The 22,242-nt window shown below is 55.1% G+C and overlaps 10 protein-coding genes across 10 annotated transcripts; 3 read left to right on the forward strand and 7 right to left on the reverse strand.

Annotated features, from left to right (window-relative positions):
* Positions 1–155: 155 nt before the first annotated feature.
* L226DRAFT_616713 (uncharacterized protein) lies at positions 156–1,947 on the reverse strand. The gene is made up of 3 exons (XM_067686945.1): positions 1,924–1,947; positions 969–1,862; positions 156–898 (listed from the first exon to the last, which is right to left on the reverse strand). The coding sequence occupies exons 2-3, from the start codon at positions 1,828–1,830 to the stop codon at positions 576–578; spliced, it is 1,185 nt and encodes a 394-aa protein (XP_067530204.1). The 5' UTR covers positions 1,831–1,862; positions 1,924–1,947; the 3' UTR covers positions 156–575.
* A 360-nt stretch (positions 1,948–2,307) lies between these two features.
* On the reverse strand, positions 2,308–2,990 carry L226DRAFT_269563 (uncharacterized protein). Its single transcript, XM_067673460.1, has 3 exons — positions 2,833–2,990; positions 2,622–2,757; positions 2,308–2,567 (listed from the first exon to the last, which is right to left on the reverse strand). Exons 1-3 carry the CDS (start codon positions 2,848–2,850, stop codon positions 2,413–2,415), a joined length of 309 nt encoding a protein of 102 aa, XP_067530205.1. The 5' UTR covers positions 2,851–2,990; the 3' UTR covers positions 2,308–2,412.
* L226DRAFT_269562 (oxidoreductase) lies at positions 2,991–4,354 on the reverse strand. Its single transcript, XM_067673459.1, has 5 exons — positions 4,305–4,354; positions 4,123–4,255; positions 3,855–4,063; positions 3,630–3,780; positions 2,991–3,576 (listed from the first exon to the last, which is right to left on the reverse strand). Exons 2-5 carry the CDS (start codon positions 4,185–4,187, stop codon positions 3,132–3,134), a joined length of 870 nt encoding a protein of 289 aa, XP_067530206.1. The 5' UTR covers positions 4,188–4,255; positions 4,305–4,354; the 3' UTR covers positions 2,991–3,131.
* Positions 4,355–5,888: 1,534 nt separating this feature from the next.
* On the reverse strand, positions 5,889–6,479 carry L226DRAFT_548079 (Isochorismatase hydrolase; the record flags this gene model as incomplete). The annotated part of the gene is made up of 1 exon (XM_067682564.1): positions 5,889–6,479. The coding sequence occupies one exon, from the start codon at positions 6,477–6,479 to the stop codon at positions 5,889–5,891; it is 591 nt and encodes a 196-aa protein (XP_067530207.1).
* Positions 6,480–6,976: 497 nt separating this feature from the next.
* Positions 6,977–7,471, forward strand: L226DRAFT_596342 (uncharacterized protein; the record flags this gene model as incomplete). Its single annotated transcript, XM_067685642.1, has 1 exon — positions 6,977–7,471. A coding segment is annotated over one exon (327 nt), but the record flags the coding sequence as incomplete, so codon positions are not given.
* A 101-nt stretch (positions 7,472–7,572) lies between these two features.
* Positions 7,573–10,821, forward strand: L226DRAFT_616716 (uncharacterized protein). The gene is made up of 6 exons (XM_067686946.1): positions 7,573–7,641; positions 7,715–7,778; positions 7,841–8,094; positions 8,154–9,303; positions 9,362–9,546; positions 9,602–10,821. The coding sequence occupies exons 3-6, from the start codon at positions 7,870–7,872 to the stop codon at positions 10,529–10,531; spliced, it is 2,490 nt and encodes an 829-aa protein (XP_067530209.1). The 5' UTR covers positions 7,573–7,641; positions 7,715–7,778; positions 7,841–7,869; the 3' UTR covers positions 10,532–10,821.
* A 318-nt stretch (positions 10,822–11,139) lies between these two features.
* Positions 11,140–13,342, reverse strand: L226DRAFT_526487 (uncharacterized protein; the record flags this gene model as incomplete). The annotated part of the gene is made up of 8 exons (XM_067679053.1): positions 11,140–11,177; positions 11,260–11,306; positions 11,363–11,596; positions 11,653–12,152; positions 12,538–12,648; positions 12,772–12,816; positions 12,879–12,897; positions 13,032–13,342. The coding sequence occupies 8 exons, from the start codon at positions 13,340–13,342 to the stop codon at positions 11,140–11,142; spliced, it is 1,305 nt and encodes a 434-aa protein (XP_067530210.1).
* A 3,569-nt stretch (positions 13,343–16,911) lies between these two features.
* On the forward strand, positions 16,912–17,557 carry L226DRAFT_269687 (uncharacterized protein). Its single transcript, XM_067673461.1, has 2 exons — positions 16,912–17,349; positions 17,401–17,557. The coding sequence occupies exons 1-2, from the start codon at positions 16,953–16,955 to the stop codon at positions 17,412–17,414; spliced, it is 411 nt and encodes a 136-aa protein (XP_067530211.1). The 5' UTR covers positions 16,912–16,952; the 3' UTR covers positions 17,415–17,557.
* A 1,125-nt stretch (positions 17,558–18,682) lies between these two features.
* On the reverse strand, positions 18,683–19,958 carry L226DRAFT_526489 (uncharacterized protein; the record flags this gene model as incomplete). Its single annotated transcript, XM_067679054.1, has 3 exons — positions 18,683–19,111; positions 19,170–19,417; positions 19,475–19,958. The coding sequence occupies 3 exons, from the start codon at positions 19,956–19,958 to the stop codon at positions 18,683–18,685; spliced, it is 1,161 nt and encodes a 386-aa protein (XP_067530212.1).
* Positions 19,959–20,816: 858 nt separating this feature from the next.
* On the reverse strand, positions 20,817–21,383 carry L226DRAFT_471449 (uncharacterized protein; the record flags this gene model as incomplete). The annotated part of the gene is made up of 1 exon (XM_067676388.1): positions 20,817–21,383. A coding segment is annotated over one exon (567 nt), but the record flags the coding sequence as incomplete, so codon positions are not given.
* Positions 21,384–22,242: the final 859 nt, after the last annotated feature.

Below are 22,242 nucleotides of genomic sequence, written 5' to 3' on the forward strand. Positions count from 1 at the left end.
GAAACCAAGTACTGATATTAGAGGCAGAATCTGTCGCTCCGATCTGGGGACTGTTGTATAATCTACTTACGAATGTGTACTTTCCTTTCTGTGCCCTGTGTTCACGAACCGAATGATAATCATTGCTACCAACCACCACAGCCACGCATTGATTACGAGCCGTCGAACGAGGTTGCGTCGGGGTAGCTACTAGGAGGTCTTTGTCCGTCTGCCAGTGACGTATGCGCGTAAGACGAGCTACTCCAGTAACGTCTTGCCGCGGAGAGCCGCACGCTGAAATGTAGCAAGTGGTGAATAAATAGTATGTGGGTGGCTGGGTGGGTGGAATCGGGGAGGTACAGATCCCACTGTCACAGCAGCGGTGACGGGGATCGGTACGAGAATCCGGTGAATCGTGGATTGTAGAGTACAGTACGTAGTTGTGTGTATAGGTGACGGCTGCGTGCAAGACAGGATAGTGGCCAGGAGTCGACTGACTCAAAACTTGAATACGGTATACTGTACAACTCTGTCTACGACGCAAGGGTATATATCATTCATCCACCACAACCGTCTTCTTCGGCCCCCGGTAGTGCTCAAGCTGAGAAGCCGTACGGGGATCCGTATTCAAGCGCATTTTCGAAGAGTACCGAAAACGCTGTAGCTTGAGCATTCTGCCCCCACTTCGACGTTTGTCCGGCATCCACATCGGCCGCCCAGACTTTCACCTTGCGATGATACAACTTCATCAAGAGCTCGCCTTCTCGAGGGTAGAGTTCGGGTGGAATCGGGGGTCCAGTGTACGACGGATTGGGTCGAACTGGATCGTGCTCGAGAGTGCGCAGCACACGGATGACGGCGACACGTTTCCCGGAGTGCTCTTTGAGCGGAGACGGCTCAAAGCAACATATGATCGAGCCTGTTGATGGTGAGCTATCAGCTCTCTTGATCGCAAATGGAGCTGAGCACAGTGCGGAATGCAGACTGACCTGAGCGTGGGTAATGGCGCCAAGGCCCTATGCAGAAGGCTGTTATGTGCTCCAATCGGCGCCGCACGACACGTTCCTTGCCAACAAATTCGAACACAGGCGCACGACGTGTAAGAGGTAGATGGAACGGCTGACCAAAAGCATACAGGTATCGCGAGGCCTGGACACTGCCAGACGTGAACGTATATTGATTTTCCCGCGCCAGTTCCATCACTCGGTGAGGAACTGTCGCGTCGACATCCGTGAGGAGATGCAGGATGGGTGCGAAGGTCTGATTGCCAGCAATTGTGGGAAGGGGCATGGACCACGGAATACCTTGTTCCATCGTATAATCGACGCCGGAAGGAAAGCTTTCAGGATCTCCTGAGGCTGTGATACGGAAGCGAAGCTCTCCTGCAAGGGGTGGAGCATGAGGCGGTTGGTGATAATACAGGAACCCAGCGAGATTCCCGCCGGAGTCCTCTAGCGGGGGGTCGTGCAGGACAGTGACTCTTGGATAGCCGTCGTCATAGCGTGCGACGAGGAGTTCAAAAGATCTGCGAAGGCTGGGCCACTGCACAGACGTGATATGGTCTTTTGGCGTGAGTTTTGTCGGATCCAGGGTGCGGAGGATGGAAGACGACTTCAGCGCTCGACGCGCTAGAGGAGTATCGGAAAGAACGCCGTCCGTCGCTGCTTGGGCACTAAGGGATGCGAACGTCTGCGACGGACAGAAGGGACGAAGTGATACGGTCTTTGTGTTGGGTGCGATTCCTCGCGATCGTCCTGCAAGACCCACGCGCACTTGAAGCTCGGTACGCGTCGCACATCGCCAATGATTGAAGACACGGCATGCTGACGCTGACTTGAAGTCGCTTCGCATGGCTTGTGCTAAGTGCAGAATCTGCTGAGATCCTGCAGAGTTCCACAACTGATGGTAAGTACTACGAATGACATATCAAGGCGGCATGCCTACTGGGTTGTGGTTGAAGTTGCAGCTTGAACTTTCTCACGAGCAACCGTGAGCGTCAGATGGTGCCTTGCCAACTCCTCCGGAATCTTCCGGCATTCCTCGGCCACTTTGCATTTGAACTTGAAGATGAACGTGGTCAACTTCGCGCTGCCTTAAATCAGCTCGACTTCTGCCTCCCGATATCCACATCTCTTATGGTCGTCTTATATTCCAAGTTCAAAATTGCAACGGACTACGACACTCCGAGTCGGTCGACCCTGACATGGTCCTAGAGTACAGGTAGGCGTTGCTAGGGTTGTTCCTATGGCTTCGTGACGTATAGATATGCAGATCAAAGGAGTCTACGAAGTGAAAATAGTAGCTTATTTTTCTGCGAACGAAACAGGTGGGAGCATGCATAGCAGCTCAGCGGCGCGCATACAAGTCTTCATCGATTCTCATGCAACAGCTTTCCTAGTATGTCTGCCGTGTGAAAACATACTCGCATGTCGTTTACAAGTTCCCGCCCGCCTTCTTTCGTTTCACGTCTTCATACGCGCTGTCAAAGAGCGCGGTCTCAAGGCGCATGCAGGTCCGGAATAGCCTCGGGTATTCGACGTTGGTCTCGACTAGCGAGCTCCAAGTCTTGTCGTTCTCGGTCAAGAACGCTAGCGGGATCGCAACCGTGAGTTCTGGTCTACGTCATATGGGACGATACTCACTGGACTGAGCGACGGCGGAGTCGGATAACTGCAGTACCTCATCCTTGACGGCCACGTTGTCCTTGATCCAGGTGTCGAAGAAGGGCGTCGTCCTATCAGCAGTAGGGTAGAGCTCCATCGCGAGCTTCGACCATCCCTGCTCGCGTGGATCCATCAGTCAGGCTCGGCTCTCGCCCGTTCGGTGCTCACTTGCAGGACAGTGGAGACTCACGTAGACACACCCGATCATGATGACGTGCAGACTGAACCAGTCCTCGGAGTGGGTGTCGTTCTGGAGGACGTTCGCGTACGCGAGCTCGGCGATGCAGCGCTCCTCGGTGGCGAATTCAGGTCTGGACAGACCGGAGACAAGGGCTGACGCGCTGACGGCTCATAGTGGCAAGAGTTGTCGTGGCGTGCCTGAAGGAAGCCACGGAAGAGTTTCTTGTGTCTCGCAGCAACAGTACGGATGCAATAGTGGGAACTATCAGAAGGCTCAAATCAGTACATGCACCGTGTCGTCTCACTATTTCAGGCCTGTCGCAACTCCTCTTCCTCCCGCGTCTTCTGCGTGAAATAGCGCCAAAAGAGCCTGAGCGTGATGGTCCTCGGGATCCATTCAAGGACCCGATACAGCAGCGTCTTCCCGCCGATCATCATCTCCCTCGGCGGCTTCGCCTGCAGGCTCGCGCCAACGACGCGCCGCGCATACTCCTCTGCGGGCATAGAGTCTGCGCCCTGGCTCATGTAGATGCGTGCGAGGATGTCGGGGAGGAAACGCTTAGAGAGTGAGTCCTCGGGCAGGTTGTCCACGGGGAGGGATGCCGCTTGATTCTTGGAAAGGTTCGAGCGCACGGCGCCGGTAGTGACGGTGAGCACGGAGACGTTCAAGGGCGTGCACTCCATGTAAAGCACATCAGAGATGGAACGCAGCGCGGCTTTCGTCGAGCCGTAGATGCCCGCCCATGGTGTCGGTCTGAGGGGAGGATGAGAGGGCCTGAGGCTAGAACAGTTCTTGGGAGGACGTACATGTAGGCTCCGATAGAGCTTATTTGGACGATCGTGCCTCTCTTGCGCTCGGCCATGTGTGGTATGACGGCTTGGCACATATTGATGACCGAAAACACGTTCGCGTCGTACGCGTCCTTGACCACGCTCAAGGGGACATCGGTGACGGGTCCTATCAGTACGCAGCCAGCAATCGACATTGAGCTCGTATACACGGGTAGCGAGCGCACTGAGACGTGTACGTACCGACGCAGAGGACACCGGCATTGTTGACCAGGACGTCTATCTGGCCCTCCTTGGAGATAATGGTGTCCACCACGTCGCGGACGTTCTTCTCCTTCGTGACGTCCAGGACTAATTTCGCCACGTTCGTGCCGTGCTTCAAACCATCCATGGCCTCCATCTTACGTGCGGTCGCGTAGACCTTGCAGCCTTGCGCGGCATATTCAGCACATCTGGTGACAACACGACGTGAGCACTCCCCATCTATGGTCATGTGAAGCATACAGCTTACAGAGCGGAGCCTATGCCGCCGTCCGAGCAGCCTGTGACTAGTACGACCTTTCGGTCTGCCGACATGGTGGTGGTGGTGGTGGTAGTGGTGGTAGTGGTGGCAGAATGAGGAACCTGGGGACAGAAGCTGCTGCCTGGGAAGGTATTTGTATACGTGCGATATATATTTGACATATTCCATACTCCGTCTGCAATTTCATGGCTGTCCTGGCTAGTCGATTGAAATGCTGGTTGTGGCCCTGGGCGGAGCGTCGTCGCAGCGCGCGCGACGGCCTTGTAGCGCGATAGCAGAGCGCTTCCGCTGCGCTTGCCAACTTGCCATCACGATGCTTCCTCCGTCTCATCTTCAAGCCTCCCTCTCATCTTCAAGCCTCCCCTATGCTCCTCTTGTATACTATGTAGTACCTGGATTACGGCCTTAATCCGGTCCTCAGAACACGCTATCTCGCTTTCGTGCACACCAAAGGATTGATGGATCCAGGATGAGCGGACTTGGCCGAGGTGTAGGGAGGCTACTGAGCACGATCCGGTGAGCATCTCTCCATCTCTTCCTGCGGGTTTCCAAGAAGTGACGCGTTAATATCGCCGTCTCTATTTGCTATAAGCTAGTCAACGCTGTAGCTCCCTAGTCCGTCCGCACTCATCCCGCACGAGCTCGCCCGAACACTCCCAACACCCACACCAACGCGCGTTCCTTGCGTTCCATATAAGCACGCTTTACACGCCAATTCTCAATGCGGTTTTGCGTGGCGATATCGAGTACAGGGCCCGCCTCGAATTGAGCTTGAGAACTGTCAACTGTGTCGTTGAAAGGGGACACCTGGATGCAAGTCAGGTCCTCCTCTCGCCTATCCCAGGTGGGCTTATCATCGGCTCCTCTGGCATACCGTCTGTCCGCTAGGACAGCGACTTCGCCCTTGTTGACAAACGGCATTATGAGGACTCGGGCCCTCTGCTGGTCCTGTAGATGACGTTACGCTCGACGCATCGCTCTAGCGTCCCCCGCAACGACATTGCACCCGCAGCTTCCTCGAATGATCGTTCCGAGTCCGGTCCAAGATGATCTCCGTGGGATTTATCCCCATTTATCCCGCCACAGTATCGCCCTCTCTCTCCGTCTGGCGCACAAGGGCGCACATCGGAGGGCGCGCCGGGCGTCGGGGCCTCTTGGTCCCCAACATTGGTGAGTGGCATAAAACTCCTTCCTCCCTCGAGATGCGGGCGGCCACTTTGGTGGAGGCTCGTCCAGCTGGTTGTCCGCAGGCGCAATTGGGAGAGTCGAGTCCACAGTCTGACTCTCAGGCCAGTGTTTGGCTGATATGACTGCCTGTGTGCATGCTACTACCGTACGAGGCGTCATACATGCACGGATGGTTGCTGCCATGCACCAGAATCCTGCGGATGAATCCGTCACGAACACAGGCGCATGAATCTGTCGAGGAGCACCAGTGGGCAAGAGCGCGGTGTCGGCGGATGGGATACGTCCCTCGACGTTGATGGCGGGCCTAAGCCGATCCGATAACGCTTGTCATGCGCCGGACGGTGTGTCATCTTTCCACTTACTTACAACTCAGAGTTCGAGTTCAGATAGAGTGACGGTAATGATGGTTGGTAGCGGATCGATGGGTCGCATAGACCGTGAGGTGGGGTGGAGGAACTGGCGAAAGAAGTCTGCCCCTCTGGCAAAGACCAAACTCGCATTGGTCACGACATGCTTTTCCGTCATCATTGTACTCCGCTGATACGTTTATATTCACAGAAGCCAGGTCACGTCAACCATTGCATGACTTCTTTTGTCTCTACGACTCCGGCAAACTCGTCCTTCAAGCTGGCCACGCTTACGGCGTGCACGGTCTCCGCGTCCCACCCGCCCCGCTCTCGATTCGCCACTGCGTCCTCCACAATGAATATCCTCCCACCATCCTCCGGCACGACCACCTCCAGGTTCGCGCCCATCCGGATTGTCGTTGACACGCACAGATCCGTCTCCATTCCCGCGACGAAGAGCGTACGGATCCCCCGCTCGCGAATCACGTCCGCGAGCGACGTCCCGACGAAAGCTGAGTGGACGCTCTTGTAGACGACTGGTTCCCCCGGAGATGGCGTTGCCTCCGGGATGAATGCAATCCCCGCTCCGCCGTCGTTGTCCGGGTGCAGCGGGGACGTGAGGTCGGTCGAGCGGTGGCCGACGTGCAGGATTGGCAGGCCGCGTGAGCGGAAGTGCGTGACTAGTGCGGCAAGGTTTGATTCGAAGGACGGGTTAGAGCGGGATAGGCCCCAACGTGTGGTATGCAGGACGCCCTCTTGGGAGTCGATGATGAGGAGCGCTGGGTTGGTGAATAGGGCGGATCCGGACATGTCGTTCGATGCTGATCCGGGGATGATACAAGCTCAGGTACGGCTCTTCTATTCGAGCCCTGGGTACTGGGTACTTATACATACATAGCCCTTTCTTTACCCATGTTTCGTCGGATCGGTCCCGGATGGCTGACAAACTCTTACCCCATGTGGTTGCGCAAACCTCCAACCGCCTTACATGCCCATGTGCGAGTATGCGAAGACGAATAATATGGTAGGTAGAAGGTCGGCGAACCGAACGATCACATATCAACCATCTACTAGTACGCAAGCCGTCTATAACTACACCCTCGGGACAGTGGCCAAATTGCATGTTTCCGGCGGCTTAGCCTGCCTGCGCATCGTTTGATTGTGGTTTGTGAGTCAGCGACGGTTCGCTTATGCATGAGCGGGAGAGGGCCGCGGACAAACTAATCGTGAATGTACTTTGCGTACACATCATGCAGGTCAAAGCGTGAAGGTGAAGGGCAGACCGGCCCGACATACGCCATACCCGGTCCTTTCCACTGCAGCGTCTGGGTGGCAGGCCCGCACTAGTCTCACGCTTCATCCGATGCATCACCGGCCACGCACCAACCGGGCACTACCGCGACCGCTTCCGCCATCGACACGAAGAGCCAACACTCTGCATCCTCCACTCCGGCCCACCGCTATATCACTCTCGTGAACACGTCCTATTTCGATGTGACTACTACACTCGACGGTACCGACACTCCTCCATAGAGGAGCTCCTGGTGTCTATGGACCCTTTCTACGACATCCAGCGGTTCCTCCAGGACAATCCGACAGCGCTCTCTTTTGAGGACGCTCCGGACTACTCCTAGGAGGACCCTCGCCCTTCGTATCTTGCTCGTTGGACTGATAAACGTCTCATTCCTGGGACATGAACTCGCAAATATGTTTGCAGGGTCCATTCTGAAAACCCTGCGTCTCGCAGACGGCTGTTGAAGCACTGCATGTATTTGTAGTCTACGCAATATACCCGTGATCCAAAAAAAAAAAAAAAAAGACCGGCCCGACATAAAATAGTTCCCACGCCATCAGCGCTGGTCGTTGACGTTGAGCGCTTGGGAACAGGCTTCAACTTGAACCACTTTGAGCTACTTACACGGTGAAGGGATCTCGTTCCGTCTCTCATCAGACCACCTCTTCCTGAACATTGGTATGTGTAACAGCGCATCTCCTAGGTCGGCGAACCACGACTGAATGGTATTGATTTCCCCCACTCACTACAGCGCCGCAACCACCGTACTCAAGTCTTGTTGAAGTCGAGCTCGCTCCACCCAATTGAAACCATCGGTGAGTGTTTTGAAAACTCATGGTTAAATACATCAGCTGTAATTTATATGCTGCGCCTACAGCGACACGCCTGTAACTCTGACGTGGACCGATGGATCTGGACGACATCGCCAAGAACATCAAGGAGGTCTCCCTCAAGACCATGTTCGACGTCTTCATGCCATGCGACCATCCTGATCCTCCGCAGGAGACTCTGGATACGGCATACTATGTGGCAGACTCGGAGCTCGGGACCACCGGCAGCGGCAAGCGGAAACATTCTGAGAGTGGCGACGACTCGGAACCACCACCCAAGTGGACGTTCACCGTCGACATAGTGCGTAATGGTTGCGGCTTCGAACTTGGTGTCTCTGCTAACCACGCGTTGATTCGCAGTGCAAGATATCCAAGTCTATGATAGAGGTCGCCTCAGCCCCGCAGCCCGAGGGGTCTCCACCGGCTAAAATCGTCACCCACGACACACCGCCGGCATCTATCGGTCTCGAGTACACCCGTGACGACGACGGTTGCAGAAGCCCCATCCGTCCAGCCGGAGGCACCTTCCTAGTCACCGAGCACAATGCGACTCATGTCGATCCTCCGGTCATCAAGAACGAAGCCCGCAAGGAGTGGGTCGGACGCTTCTCCTGGGCAGAGCTTGCAGTTCCTATCGAAGTCAGGGTCGATGACTACGATTCTGCGTTCACGTTCGGCGACCAGCGCGAGCACCACCTGAAGAAGACACGATACGGAAACAAAGCCCTCGAGCGGGTCCTGAAGTACGTCGGGCAACTGTTCAGCTACCACCATCGCACGCACGTCTACATCCTCTATGTGCTCCGTCACCAGGCTCGCATCCTCTACTTTGATCGTGCATACACACTAGTTTCGGAGCCTTTCAAGTACGGTACCCGCGAGGACGTTACCCTCCATCAGTTCTTCTGGCGCCTCGGTCGTATGTCTCGCGAGCAGCTAGGATTCGACCCCACGGTTGTCCCTGCCAATCCCGAGGATGTGAAGAGGATGTTCGCATATGCCCCGGACGCTCCTAGCGACTACGTCGAGCAGCAAATCTACTACGCGCTCTCCGTCGATGATAAAGACCCTTCATCAACCCTACTATTGGGCAAAAGCACTGCGTACGAACTTACAATGTGCGGGCGAAGGTACATCGTTGGCCGTCCTATGTACATGAAGCCGTTCCTGCACGGCCGTTGTACTCGCGGCTTCGTTGCGTATGATATCGACGAGGGAACTGTCCGGTTCATCAAGGACTGTTGGTGGCCTGCTCTCAAGCGTTTGCGGCGTGAGCACGAGACCTACAAAGACCTGAATGGAAAGGGCGTGCAGTATGTGTTGACGTGCTTGGCGCACGAAGACGTTCCTGGCTCAGACGGCGCGCAAATCACGAAAAGTCAAGAGGTCATCAAACGGTCATGCGCTCCTTTCCGTCACTACCGCCTACTGTTCAAGGAGGTCTGTCGACCTGTGACGGACTTCGAGGACTTCGGAGCCTTCACAACATTCATGTGCCATGCACTTCTAGGTACGTCTGAAGCCACGGTACTGTTTGCTTTTTCCGCGATGCTGATACGTCCTCGTAGCTCACCGAGATGCCTGGCAGAAGGCCGAAATCTTACACAAGGATGTGAGCTTGTTCAACATCTTGATCCACGAAGTCGGTCGCGGACCTGCAGTCAAAAAGACCGGCATGTTGTGCGATTGGGACTTGTGTCAATACAAGGCGGAACTGGAGCTCGACCAGTCGAGAGGAACACCTAACTCCGGGGTGAGTCCTACATCTTCCTTGACGATGCTGTGTGGTCCTCATCTGGTGGTGGCAGGGAACATGGCTCTTCCGGTCTGCGCTATCGCTACAATTCCCTGATCGACCACATGAACTCTCGGACGACATCGAGTCCTTTGTGCACATCTATCACTACTGCGTCCTCCGCTTCCACCAGACCAGCTTCTACTTTCAGTACCAGTTCGAAAATTTCGTAATGAGGACATTCCAGGCCGAACGCATACGGGAGTCCGATGGTGCTGAGATCGGCGGCGATTCGAAACTGTCGTATATGACAGAGTTTGCCGACCCTCGCCTCTTGGTTCCCGAATCGGTCAACCCCACCCTCCACGAACTTCTCACGGACATACGCGACCTGTGTAGGGAACACTACGCCGCGGTCGACATCAAAGGCCTCCGCAAGACATACGACCCTCCGCCCCCGCCGCCCCCGCCGCCGAAGCCTGTGGTATACGCGAAACCCCCGGTCGATCCAGTACGCGCCGCACGGTTTGCCGCCTTGAGGAAGGACCTCCAGAAGCGATCTCTGCGGCGCCAAGAGGACTCCAAGCCAACAGACGTTGGCATGACGGTCCCGACTCCGGAGCCGAAGGTCCCTGTCCCGCCTCCGAGTCTCACCATGTGCGACCATGAGGAGCTTCTGGAACTCTTCTTGGCCTACACCGAACGGGACGAGGAGGGCAAGCTGATTCATTGGCCTGCAGAGACGACGAAGTGTGAGGACCTTTTCAGGAGCACGGATTGCGCCCCTCCCAAGTGCAAAGGTTTCTCTTCTTCCTGGAGTGACGAGACGGACGATGACGAAGACGGCATCGTGGAAAAGGAAGATGGAATTGACAAGGCTGAGCAACTTGTGCTAGATCGAGCGAGTGAGCGCGGCGAGGACGAAGTAGAGCAAGTATCGGACACGGTGGAAGACGACGAGCAACGGCCTGCGAAGAAGCGTAGGATGGGCGTTAGACCCTAGATGAGAAGACGTCCGATTGTCTTTGTCACTCAGGGATGAGGAGGAGTTGTCTCTCGACGACGATGCTGCGGAAGACATGCTGTCTGTTTAGCTTATGCGTTTCAGCTCGAGATAGGGTCCCGAGCAGGCTGCACGCGACATGTAGAATGTGTTTGATGTCGATACCACTGGCCGGAGTATTCTTCGAGGCAAGCCAATTGTCATAACGTACCTCCTATGCTCGTGTTTATGGGAAAGATTGGAAGGCTTGCAATGTGATCGTTCAATATATGGTCACATGAAGACTAGGGATTCGATTCAAAGATACAATAACTGAGTTGTACAGCTCGCTAATGAACCATGGGGCTGGCAATCCCCAACGTTGACCTACTCGGCCGTGACACACGACGGCCAAAGCATCAATCAAGCAGAATCTCTGACCGGGATGCGCACCGGTGACGACGGTGACATCTAGGCTACGACGGATTATTCGCCTTGTACTTCCTCTTGCCAGTGGACCGGAACCTGTTTGAAAATCATTCGTCACCTGCGAACTCTCCCGGCGACAACCCAGTAAGAAAGAACAAACCAGTTATGTATGGCCTCTGTACTGAGATCAAGCTGGCTAGCTATCCAGTCACGCTGCGGTCCATTTGGGTGATCATTCCTACGCAGATAATCTTCAAGAAAGGAATTTTGGAAGTCGTTCATTCTCTCCTCTTTCTTCCTGAGGCTGCGGGCGGGAGTACTCTTCGTTGGGACATAGCTCGGATCGAAATGGCGTCTGTTTTGAAACCTAGCAAACGGGAGGTCATGTTACTACTGCAAGCAAATTAACACCAGAATGCGTACCATCTCTCTATATACTCCGTTCGGCACCCTGTCTCTTTGGAAAGATGAAGCCGCTCGTCATAGGTCGGCGCCATGCTCTGGGTCTCATAGAACTGGCAAAGGGCCTCCTTAGCGGTGTCGGTGATTGCTCGTTCATCTATGACCACTCGATAGTCACATGTCCCGCCCAGACCGGCGGCCTGACATGTGCCACACAAAGGCTTTACCCCGTCGCATTCTCGGGATGAGAGATAGCTGAACGACAACATCATCGTCAGCATATGAGGACAACGCATGTGCGGAATCCTCACCAGAGGGTGCATTCCGTGCATGCTTGAGTCTCCGTTCTTTTTACAGTCCGCCGAGAGCCACGCGCGGGACTGATGTCTGTAAGTGGCGGGTATTGACTAGGTACGGCCGACGTCGGCCCACGCAACGCCGGAGCAGATCCATACGGCAACGAGCCGCCGTATTGTCCATGGGTGGCGTGTGAAGGGACTCCGCCGAAGTTGCTATAACCGCCGGGAGGGAGGTATCCCGCAGGTACCGTGGTGTGTGGCCCATGCACCGGGCCTCCTCCTGGGTGCGAGGCTACCATGGGCGGAAAGGGCGGGTTGTTGTGGAACGGAGGTTGTGCGTACTGCGTGACGTTAGCCGGAGCGGCGGCGGGTGCGGGATTATGGTACCGAGTCGGAGGCTGGCTTCCATCCCAGTTTCCGAGACTGGAGTGAGAGCTGATCTGACTCGCAGAGGGGGTTATGTGGCGGATTGAGGCGTCGCCGCTGGGATATGGGAAAGACATGGTGGTGTACTGGATTGGGATGGGTTCTGAGATGCGAGAGGTTGCGGAGAACACGGTCCACCTCATTCATGATATACTAGTCGTAGGTCAAAGAGGAGGCTAGAGGTGCCGCCAGTGGACATTGATGCAGTCCAAGCGTCGCGCTTTGATACGGGTCCAAGCTCGCCGCCAGTGGCGCAGTAAAAAGCGTCGTGACGCGTCTTGAAGAACGGCGTGCAATGAGAAAGTCTGGCCGTGATAGTACCGCAGTCCATCAAGCTAGACTATTCATGACGGTATGAGCGGCGAAGTTAGCAAAGCTGCGCTTCATCTCGGCCCCTCCCAAAGAGAGGGTGCAGTCTGAGGTCAAAGCGTGCCGGTGAATATTTTTCCACGCCTCAACTTTGTTGCTCACCGACGACAAGGCCGGCGACCAGTACTTTGACTTGGGACCTGCAGGACGAGCCTCCTCAGATGGACTGGTTCGTGCATCTTTCTCGGACGATGCACCGACTGGGATCTGAGTCTTCAAACGGATGTTTTCACATTTACTGTAGCGTATACAATATTCGTTCGTACTAATCAACGACGGCCTATGCACGGGAAATGGTGAGCTAAGTCGAAGGTTCTCGAACAACGCGCAACTCACCTCCACATGCACTTCTATTGCGCACAGCGGTACTGGTCCTGGAACCTACGGCACCATCACGGTCACGTCAGATCAGTCGCGTAGCCAGACACAGAACTATCACTCACCGACGCAAGACGCGATTCGCTGAGGACGAACTAAGTCCACTGAAACTACGGGCATCTGGCGACGATTTGGCGCGACTGGGCTCACTTAACGTGATTCTGCAGCGAGAGGACAAGAACAATAGCGGCTCCCATGCCGGGCAGGTTGTAACGTACCAGCTGCTCCTTCGTGAGGTCAAGTGACCCGCTCGTTGTCCAGACCAAGGCTCTTCAGCAATCTCAGCCCACTGCAGCCGCGCGGTCTGGTCTTCCTCTTTCGTCCACCGGTGACCGCGCGGTCTGTGATCTTCGGGAGGCTCGCTGCTGGACCCGGAGGAGTCGTAGGTCGGGTTGGCGTTCCGCCGCGAGTCGAACCTGAGGCCGCCGTGAACGGTACCGTTCAATAGCCTCCGTCGTCTGTCGTACCGCGCGCGCGAGCTGGACGCGCTCTTATGTGACCGCATCTTCTTCTTGTTCCTTTTTCTCATAGTAGTCGGCGAGGATCGCTACTGCATCTACAGATCGCAGATGGCCTCGCTGCTGGCTACTTCGGGACGTATTGCTTTATGACCTGAGGGCGCGGACGGGGAAACGTCGCACAAGCGGGATTCGCCAGTCAGCGCAGCCAAGTGAGAGAGTACACCGGTCTGAGATGAGGATGGGCCATTCGCGAGCGCTGGGTACGAGTCCGAGTCCACGGGCTGCGTACGCCGCGAAGGTCGGCTTAGTTGCTACGGCACGAGCGGGAGCTGAAGTGTCATTGCCAGTCATGCGTGGAACGGTGGGTCGGAGCCTGGAGGGTGTGGTAGCCGGCCCGAAGATGGATGTATGGGCCGAAAAGCGGAGGAGCACTTAGTGTCCATTTTGGAACACTTGTCGTTATGGTAATCGGGAGGCAGGTACCGAGCTGTTGAGGCAAGGGTTGATAAGGCGGAGAGAAAAGCACGCAGATCTGACCGAGTTTGTGGGCAGAAGGCAGTCGCTCCAAGGTCGATCGAAGCTTTGACCCCAGGTCAGGAAGTGCCAGCGCGCCGCGCGATTAGTGAAGGTGTTCGAGTGCGTGGCTCGCGACCAATCAAAGCTGGAATCTGGACCATGACGAGCCTGCAGGCTGACTCTCGGGTGTCGAGGAGGTAGCGTCCGAGCGTCGTCAGCTTCAGCAACTCTAAGCTGGATTTTGAACGCACCGATATTCGATGTGGTGATATTGTTCGTCAATGACCCTATTCCGCGACATGTCAGCCGACCCTACAGTGACTGGGAAGCGTCGTCTGGAGGAACTGGGGTAGTTTGACGGAGACAGCATCATGGAGCGGCTGGGGTACAACCTATATACTCCAGTCCTGTCCGGTATCAGGCACATAAGAAGCGGACATGGCACTGACAGCGGCGGGAGGCCGATGTACGCGGTACTCGTGCTCTCACTAGCATATAGTGAATCGTTTTCAATACCGTATTGACGCAGACTGTGACACTTAATCTGTGGCAGGTAGCCGATGGATGAGGATGATGTCTGAGACGCATGATCACAAAATGGATCCAGACGTACTATGATGCAGAATTGAGGAACGAGTCGCGCCAGTCGGACATGCGCGGTAGGCGGCGTACACGCGACCAATGCCAGATCCCCATTGGCAAGGGTGAGTCGTGTCGGAAAATGACAGATAACGACCGAAGACAGTTGCGACGGCAGATTGAGATGTGGGGACAGACGGATTGAACAGCGGAAGCCGAGGGGCAGTTTTCACCGAACAACGTGAACATAGTCTGAAGTTCCCAAAGAATTCTATTCCGGCTTCGGTTGGCACGGGCGAAATGCATGACTAGCGGAGACTCAAAGACGTACCTACGTACCATGTGCGGGCGGTCCAAGCGTCCATTCCACAGCCTCCGTACAGGTACGTACGTCGTACGTTGTCCGCACTGGTCGCAGCTGCCGGCTAGAGTGAGAATGTTCGAAAATCAGGAGTCGGTGCTGTCGACTCTGCCGTATGGATGCAGTGCACTGTGCAATGTGTAAGCTGATGCATCGAGGAGCACCGTGACATCCTCGATATGCAAATGATCGGATGCTGTGGATTTGAAGGCCGGCGTCTGAGTTGGGGTCATGGCCGCAACCGACATTGTGTGTCCCATAATTGTCGGACGAGTGAGATGGTGCGTATCAGGGAGGGAAATCGAAAGAATTGGGATGCGAGAAGCGGCGGCGGCGTCTATCTGCCAAGGACGAGGAGAGACGTGCGTGGGTCGGTCCGGGGTACCCGGACCCCATCTGCGCCTGCTGGCTATTAGTCTCGCCCTGGCTTTCCATGCTCCTCCTCCTCCTCCTGACAGCTTCCTGAACGCGCTCTTCTTGCTTGAATACCTACCGCTTTCTTTTTTTCTGCTCAAGTTACACGCTGCTCTGGCTCTTCGTGTATGGTGCCATGTTCTCGCTGGCCTTTTGCCCCTCGAACTCGTGCTAGCCAGCCTCGCCGTTGCCCAATCTACTATGCGCCCGCTTGCTTCTCGTGCGTGAAGGGCACTTCTGACATGCGTCCTGGGTTCCTCCGGCGGTCATTGATCTCATAGGCTGAGTGCACGCGGGATGGGTTGACCAAGGTGAGCGTTGTTTCCCATCTCTGCTCGCGTGTTTGAGGGAGACGAATGCGGGCCAATTCAGTTCGATATCGTAGGCTCGCGTGTCGTGCGCAGTGGCTGAGAATAGAGTTCGGTTCGCGAGGGCGGGGCGCGACGCGGCGGGGTACGCAGTCGTCCGATCGTGGCGCAACGTCGGCTTGTTTGTCGATCGACTCAAGCGGGGCTATATCCCCGTCATATAAGTCTCCTCCGCCCGTCTCGTCCTGTCCTCGGCATTGAATCTTCGAGAGAGGAGGAGGAGGAGAACCGTCGATGCTGTGGAATGTTATCTGTTAGGCTTATGCGGTGCGGAATATATTCAATATTGATATGACCAGGAAGGGGTTATTGCTCGAGGCCTAGCCGATTGTCACTACGTACCTCCTACCCTCGAGCTCGTTGGCATTATTGGAAGGCTTGCAATGACGTTGTTCAACATATGGTCACATGAAGACCAAGGATTCCATTCAAAGATATGATAACTGAGTTGTACAGCTCGCTAATGAACCATGGGGATGGCAATCCCCAACGTTGACCTTAGGTACTCGGCCGTGACACACGACAGCCAAAGCATCCGGATAGTCATTAATCAAGCGGAACCTCCGACCGGGATGCGCACCGATGGCGACAGTGACATCTAGGCTACGACGGATTATTCGCCCTGTGGTACTTCTGTCTCGTATGATCGAACCTGATTGAAAATCATTCGTGAATCTGTGAACTCTCTCGACAACCTAACAAGAAAGAACAAACCACTTATGTATGTATTCGGTGTCGAGATTAAGCTGGCCAGCTATCCAGTCACGCTGCGGTCCATCCGGGCGATCATTCCTACGCACATAATCTTCAAGGAAGTTATTTTGGGACTTGCTCATTTTCTTCCATTTCTTCTTGGAGTCGGTGGGGGTACTGCTCGTTTTGACATCGCTGCGATCGGCTCTGCGTCTGTTATTGAACCTAGCAAACGGGAGGTTATGTTACTATTATGAGTAAATCAAGGACCAGGATGCGTACCATGTTTTGATATCCTCCGTTCGACACCCTGTCTCCTTGGCAAGGTCAAGTCGCTCCTCATAGGTCGGCGCCTTGTTCCGGGTCTGATAGAACTGCTCAAGGGCTTGTTTGACCTCTTCGGTGATTGCGCGCCCATCTACTGTCGCTCGATAGTCACATTTCCCGTCCAGACCGTCGGCCCGACATGTGCCACACGAAGGCTTCATCCCATCGCATTCTCTCGATGAGAGATAGCTGAGAAGCGATATGACCGAGTCAGCAAATGAAGACAACGCGTACGCTCGATGCTCACCAATAGATGCATGTATGGTAAGCGGCCCGCCGAGAGCCACCCGTGACGTTGCTGATGCCTCGCCACTCGGCTTGGGTGGTGGCTGTAGCAGGCGGGTGTTGACTAGGTACGGACGACGTCGGCCCATGCCATGCTGGAGCGGAACCATACGGCAACGCGCCGACATATGGTCCATGAGGGGCGGCGTGTGGAGGGACTCCACCGAAGTTGCTGTAACCACCGGAAGGGGGGTATCCCGCAGGTACGGCGTTGTGTGGCCCATGCACCAGCGCTCCTCCTGGGTGCGAGGCTACGGGCGGAAAGGGTGGATTGTTGTGGAACGGAGATGGTACGTTCTGCGTGACGTGAGCCGGAGCGGCGGGTGCAGGGTTACGGCTCGGGTTTCCCAGAGTCGAGTGCGAGCTTATCTGACTCGCAGAGTGGGGTATGTAGTGGATGAAATTGTCGCCGTTGGGATTCGAGAAAGACATGGTGTACTGGGTGGGGAGTACGAGGGGTTGTGGAGAACACATTCCACCTCGCTCATGATATACTATACTCAGGTCAAAGCAGAGGCATACGGTGCGACCAATGGACATGAATTAGTTCAAGCGTTGTGCTTTGATACTGGTCCAAGCTCACTGCCAGTGGCGTAGTCAAAAGCGTCTTGACATGTCTTGAAGAACGGCGTGTATTGACAATTCTGGCCCTGACAGTCCGTCAGCCTCGAATACTCGCAATAGCATCATCAAAGTTGCGCTTCATTTCGACCGCTCCCGAAGAGAACGTGCAGTCTGCGGTCAAGGTGCCGGTGAGTATATTTTCACGCCCTCAACTTAGTTGCTCACCGACGACAAGGCCGGCGACTAGTACTTTGACTTGGGACCTTCAGTACATGATTGCCTCGTTCCTAGACTTTCACCTTGAGGAGCAACCTCGACGAGAAGGCTGAGAGTAATATAGCCAACCTCTTCAGTCGCACTGGTTCGTGCAACGGTACACCGATTCGGATCTGAGTCTATTAGCGAACGATATAGCGGCCGGTTTCGCCTTCACAATCCCTGTGGAGCATAAAGTACTCATAGTTCAACAACGAAATGGTGAGCCGAGTGGAAGGTTCGCTCGAACAACGCGCAACGCACTTCCACATTTGATGCACCTCCTATCAACTTTCCCCTAGCGGAACTGGTATTGGAACCTACATCATCACCGTCACGTCAGAGCCAGGCGTAGCTAGACACAGCACCAGCACTAGTACTCACCCATGCATGCAGGACGCGACTCGAGGAGGAGGACGAGCTAAGTCCAACGCGAATCCATCTCAGGCTGGCGGCGGATTGGCAGGACCCACACTGCGGGAAGTAAACCCAATTATAATAAATGCTAAACACAATGTTAGCTCCGAAAGCATTGACTAGAACACTGAGTACAGCCACACTTATAATAATTGGCGCCGTCTTTAACAATGATTACAATCGTTTCTGAAAGCACTGCTTATAACACTGTATTATCGCACGTATAATCATCGCGCAGAACAATTTGCACCCATTTAAATCAATGTTTGATCCATTGGGTGCACCGGCACGTCCTTCAACAGCTGAGCTCGAGTGCTACCACATCGGTGACTACTCTGCGCTGTAGCGTAGCATGTCCCTGACCTTCTGACATATCGCCACAAGCATTGGAGCGCTTCGCGGTTATCTCGCGCGCGCGGCGCCCGGCACCTGCTCATGCGACGTGCAGTTAGCTCCCCGGGCCCATGGTCCTACGTGCATCGGTGGGTATCCTCAAGGAACGGGGTGCATCAAGAATATCAACTACATAACTGAGTGATTGAGTGGTATAAATGAGTGACATAAACGCGAACGACAACACGTGGAGGAGTGAGTGCGCTACTCGCAGGCGCTCGCGGGCATTTCGAGTATCAATGTCTCGCATTATCATGCTCCCCATCGTCTGATGCCTCGGGGAGGTCATCTGGCTCGTCGTCTTCCTTGCCTGCTTCTACTCTGCCCTCGTACTCGGTTGTGAAGACGGTGCGCGCAAGTGCATTGCTGCGGTCGACGATGCCCCATGACTTGCGCGAGTAGACGCGCCCAACCACAGCTTCGATTGCATTGACATCGATGATGATTTCGGCGGCCAGCTTGCGGTACAGGGTGAGTTCTTCTGTGGCATCTTCTCCATTCGTCTTGCACGGGCTGATGATTGCAAGTAGCAGTGTAGATCCGGCAAGACCCTTCCAGACGTATTGCTGTCGCAGGGGGAGGGATAACTCCAGGACACCCAAGAGACGGCCATATTGTGTCACCTGGAAGTGTTCCCCATCTGGTGTTCGCCCCAGAATAGAGTACTGTAGAGAAGTGGATTAGTTAGGATCACAGACACCAAACAGCGAGCTGCGAACTCACCCGGACAAATGATGAGTTACGTTCAGGTGTCCCCATGCGCTCGTTCTCGGCTATCATCGCTCGAATCTTGTCACCTCCACCGCCAATGCGAAACTTGCCCCAGGCTGGGATGCAACGTGGCAGTGCATTCTGGACGATCGACCGCCTGCCACCAATCTGCGCGATCAGGTGTTCAGCAACAATGCGGCGGATAGGATCTGACGGCTCATATTGTGTGAGGCACGGACGGCGCAGATAAATCATAGGGTCTACCAGAAAAGTATAGTCAGTTAGCCAGGACTGCAAGCTAGATGACGGTCACTCACAACCAGATAAGATCAACTCATTTTCCATCGCTCGATCAGCGTCCCGACGACTAGGGAGGAGCTCCTCCTCAAAGTCATACTTGACGAGGAGTTGGTTTGCATGTGCGATGTTGAGAGCGCGACGGTCCAGATTGGCCCAGGGACGTGACCGTGAGCGCAGTGCTCTCTTGAGGCTGCCACAGAAGTATTCCATAAAGAAGGTCCACGTACCCCAGACCGGTCCAGCGAAGAGCATGTCGTCGGCGACGTGCAGAAGACCGTGGACTACCATAAGACAGGCGGAGAGGCATTCCGAGTCATACTGGTAGTAGTACTCTTCATAGTGCTCGACCCATGATATGATATCCAGGCGAAGCTGCTTGATCTCCGTGCGTGCAATCTCGAACTGCAGTGTCCAGCACATGATGCTGACGAGGTCGCACGCATGCTTGTAGTACTTCACATGCTGGAACCGCCCACGGAGGACAATAGGCGCGATGTACATGAATCAGAACGCCCAGGTATCGGCAGTGAACCTGTCGTGTTGGGTGATGAGGTCCGGAATGACACCGACGAAAGCTGCAGGGAGCTGCTTCACTGCGTCCTTGGTCTCCTGAGCGATCTCCTGTCAAATATGATCGGGAATGATGAAGTGACCAGTGCCTTCCTCTCGCCGGAGATCGCTGAACCTCCCCATCCACATAGCCACCAAGTTTGGGATGTTGTTCTCACAGAAGAGATGCATCCAGTCCCATGGAAAGGACCGGGCATAGTCGAGGGTCGATTGTACGCGACGTCCGATCGCAGGACCAATGCAGTTGTCGTCGTCAACGCGGAAGCCGTGATGCTTGCCGAGTCGCTTCTTATGAGCCGTGGGTTTTGCAGCTCTGATGGTCGCGAGCTGTACAAGGATCTGTTCATGGTTGCGAAGAGGAAGGTTCGCCGGATCCCAACGTGTCCGTGGTCCTCCTGGCTGTCGCAGCAAGTTCAGCGGAAGGTAGTAGTTTGTTTTGCCTGGCATCAAAACACCATGAATGCGGCAGGACCGACACGGAGTCCATGCATTGACACCATGGATGTTCAAGAGCTTCTGAATTGCAAGGATGTCACCTAGACAAAAGATGCAGTAGACATGAAGCATGAAGAATGAGCGGCTAAGGGCATCGAAGGTGGATACACCGCGCGCGAGTTGCGCGAGCTCGTCCTCGAACGGGACCAGGTATGTCCATACGCGCTTTGGCTGGTTCGGTCCACCGATGACTCCGAGGCAGATCAGGTTCTCCAGGTGCGTGCGGATTTCCGGAGGAAGGTTGTAGTTGAGGAGTAGAAGAGGGGTCGCCGAAGGTCCGGCGCGATGTCGTTGGAATAGCAGGAAGGCATCAGTACACAATGCCAGTGCGATGTCCCGAGGGTCAGAGAAATGGACGTGGCCAAGGTGCTCGCCGTCCACTATGACATGAGTCGCGCGCAAATTCTGGTAGTGCTCGCAGCTGAAAATGTCTCGGACCACCTCGGGGTCATTCACGAAATTCGCGCGGTACTGCAGAAGCTTGATGAGGCGTATGCATTCGAACAGTGCACGTAGGCGAGGAATGAGGGGGATATAGCAGAAGTAGCGACGGGGGCGACCTGAGGGGCTCAATCGAGGCTCATTGCACTCGGGACATTCCTGGGCATCTGCATAGAGATCGAGATAGCATATGCACGAGTTAATACAACATTCGTACGACATTGCCTTTAGGCCTGACAGCGCGGCTACTTGGTGGAGAATAACCCAGTCGCTGTTTAGCGCAAGCTTCCGTCTGAACGCTCGACGAAATTCGTTGTAGGTCGCACGAGGGACATTTGCTATGAACCGCAGGCGGAAGGCGCAGACATTGTCTCGCTCCTCCTCTGTGATGTGGAGATTCCCTGTGTAAGTTATCAGCATACTGAGCATGTGTGCGAGCAGACGCTGTACTTACGGGCATCATACGTTTCCGCAGCAGCCTCGGCATCGAGCTGGGCCAGAAGTTCTTCCCCCACAGCTTCAACCAGACGTGATAATTCAGCCGCGGCTTCGTCATCTTCGCGATCGTGGTAGCGAAGCTGCTCCGGGACTGCCTCCGGAGGTGGAGACGAGGGTGGGGATGGTGATGGCGAAGGAGAAGAAGAGGAGGTACCGTCCTGGGCATACCCGTCCTCCGTGTCCATAGCGTCCGCATCCACCGCGTCCACTGCGTCCGCATCCACCGCATCCACCGCATCCACTGTGTCTGCATCCACTGCATCCACTGCATCCGCATCCACCGCATCCACCGCATGCGCATCCACCGCGTCCACTGTGTCCGCATCCACCGCGTCCACCATGTCTTCCATGTTGTCCTCTGCATCGACGTCAGCGTCCTCCGCTTCTTCCGCATCTCCCTCCTCTGCCTCTGTGTCCTCGGCATCCTCTGCGTCCACGTCAACGTCAACTTCCACGTCCGCATCAAGTTCATCTTGAGTCGACCCGTCAAGACTTTCGCTATCGTCCGAGGCGGTGCTTGAGGGTGCGTACAATTCTTGCCCAGCATTTCGTACACGAAGACGATGCTGATACCTTGCTGTTCTTGATAAGTTCATGTTACAGGTAGGTGTACAATGACAGCGCCGCTTGCGTGGCTTCCGCTGTTTGCGACGCCGTTTACAACTGCGCGGCATGGTACTCGCCTGGAAATATTATAGGTCAAAAATGAAGCATTACATTACATAGTGCACCATGCTGCTCACTCAGTCAGGGGATTAGTGCATTGAGGTGGTTAAGCAGC

This window comes from Lentinus tigrinus, assembly GCF_003813185.1.
Source record: "Lentinus tigrinus ALCF2SS1-7 unplaced genomic scaffold L226scaffold_45, whole genome shotgun sequence".
Classification (NCBI taxonomy): Eukaryota; Fungi; Basidiomycota; class Agaricomycetes; order Polyporales; family Polyporaceae; genus Lentinus; species Lentinus tigrinus.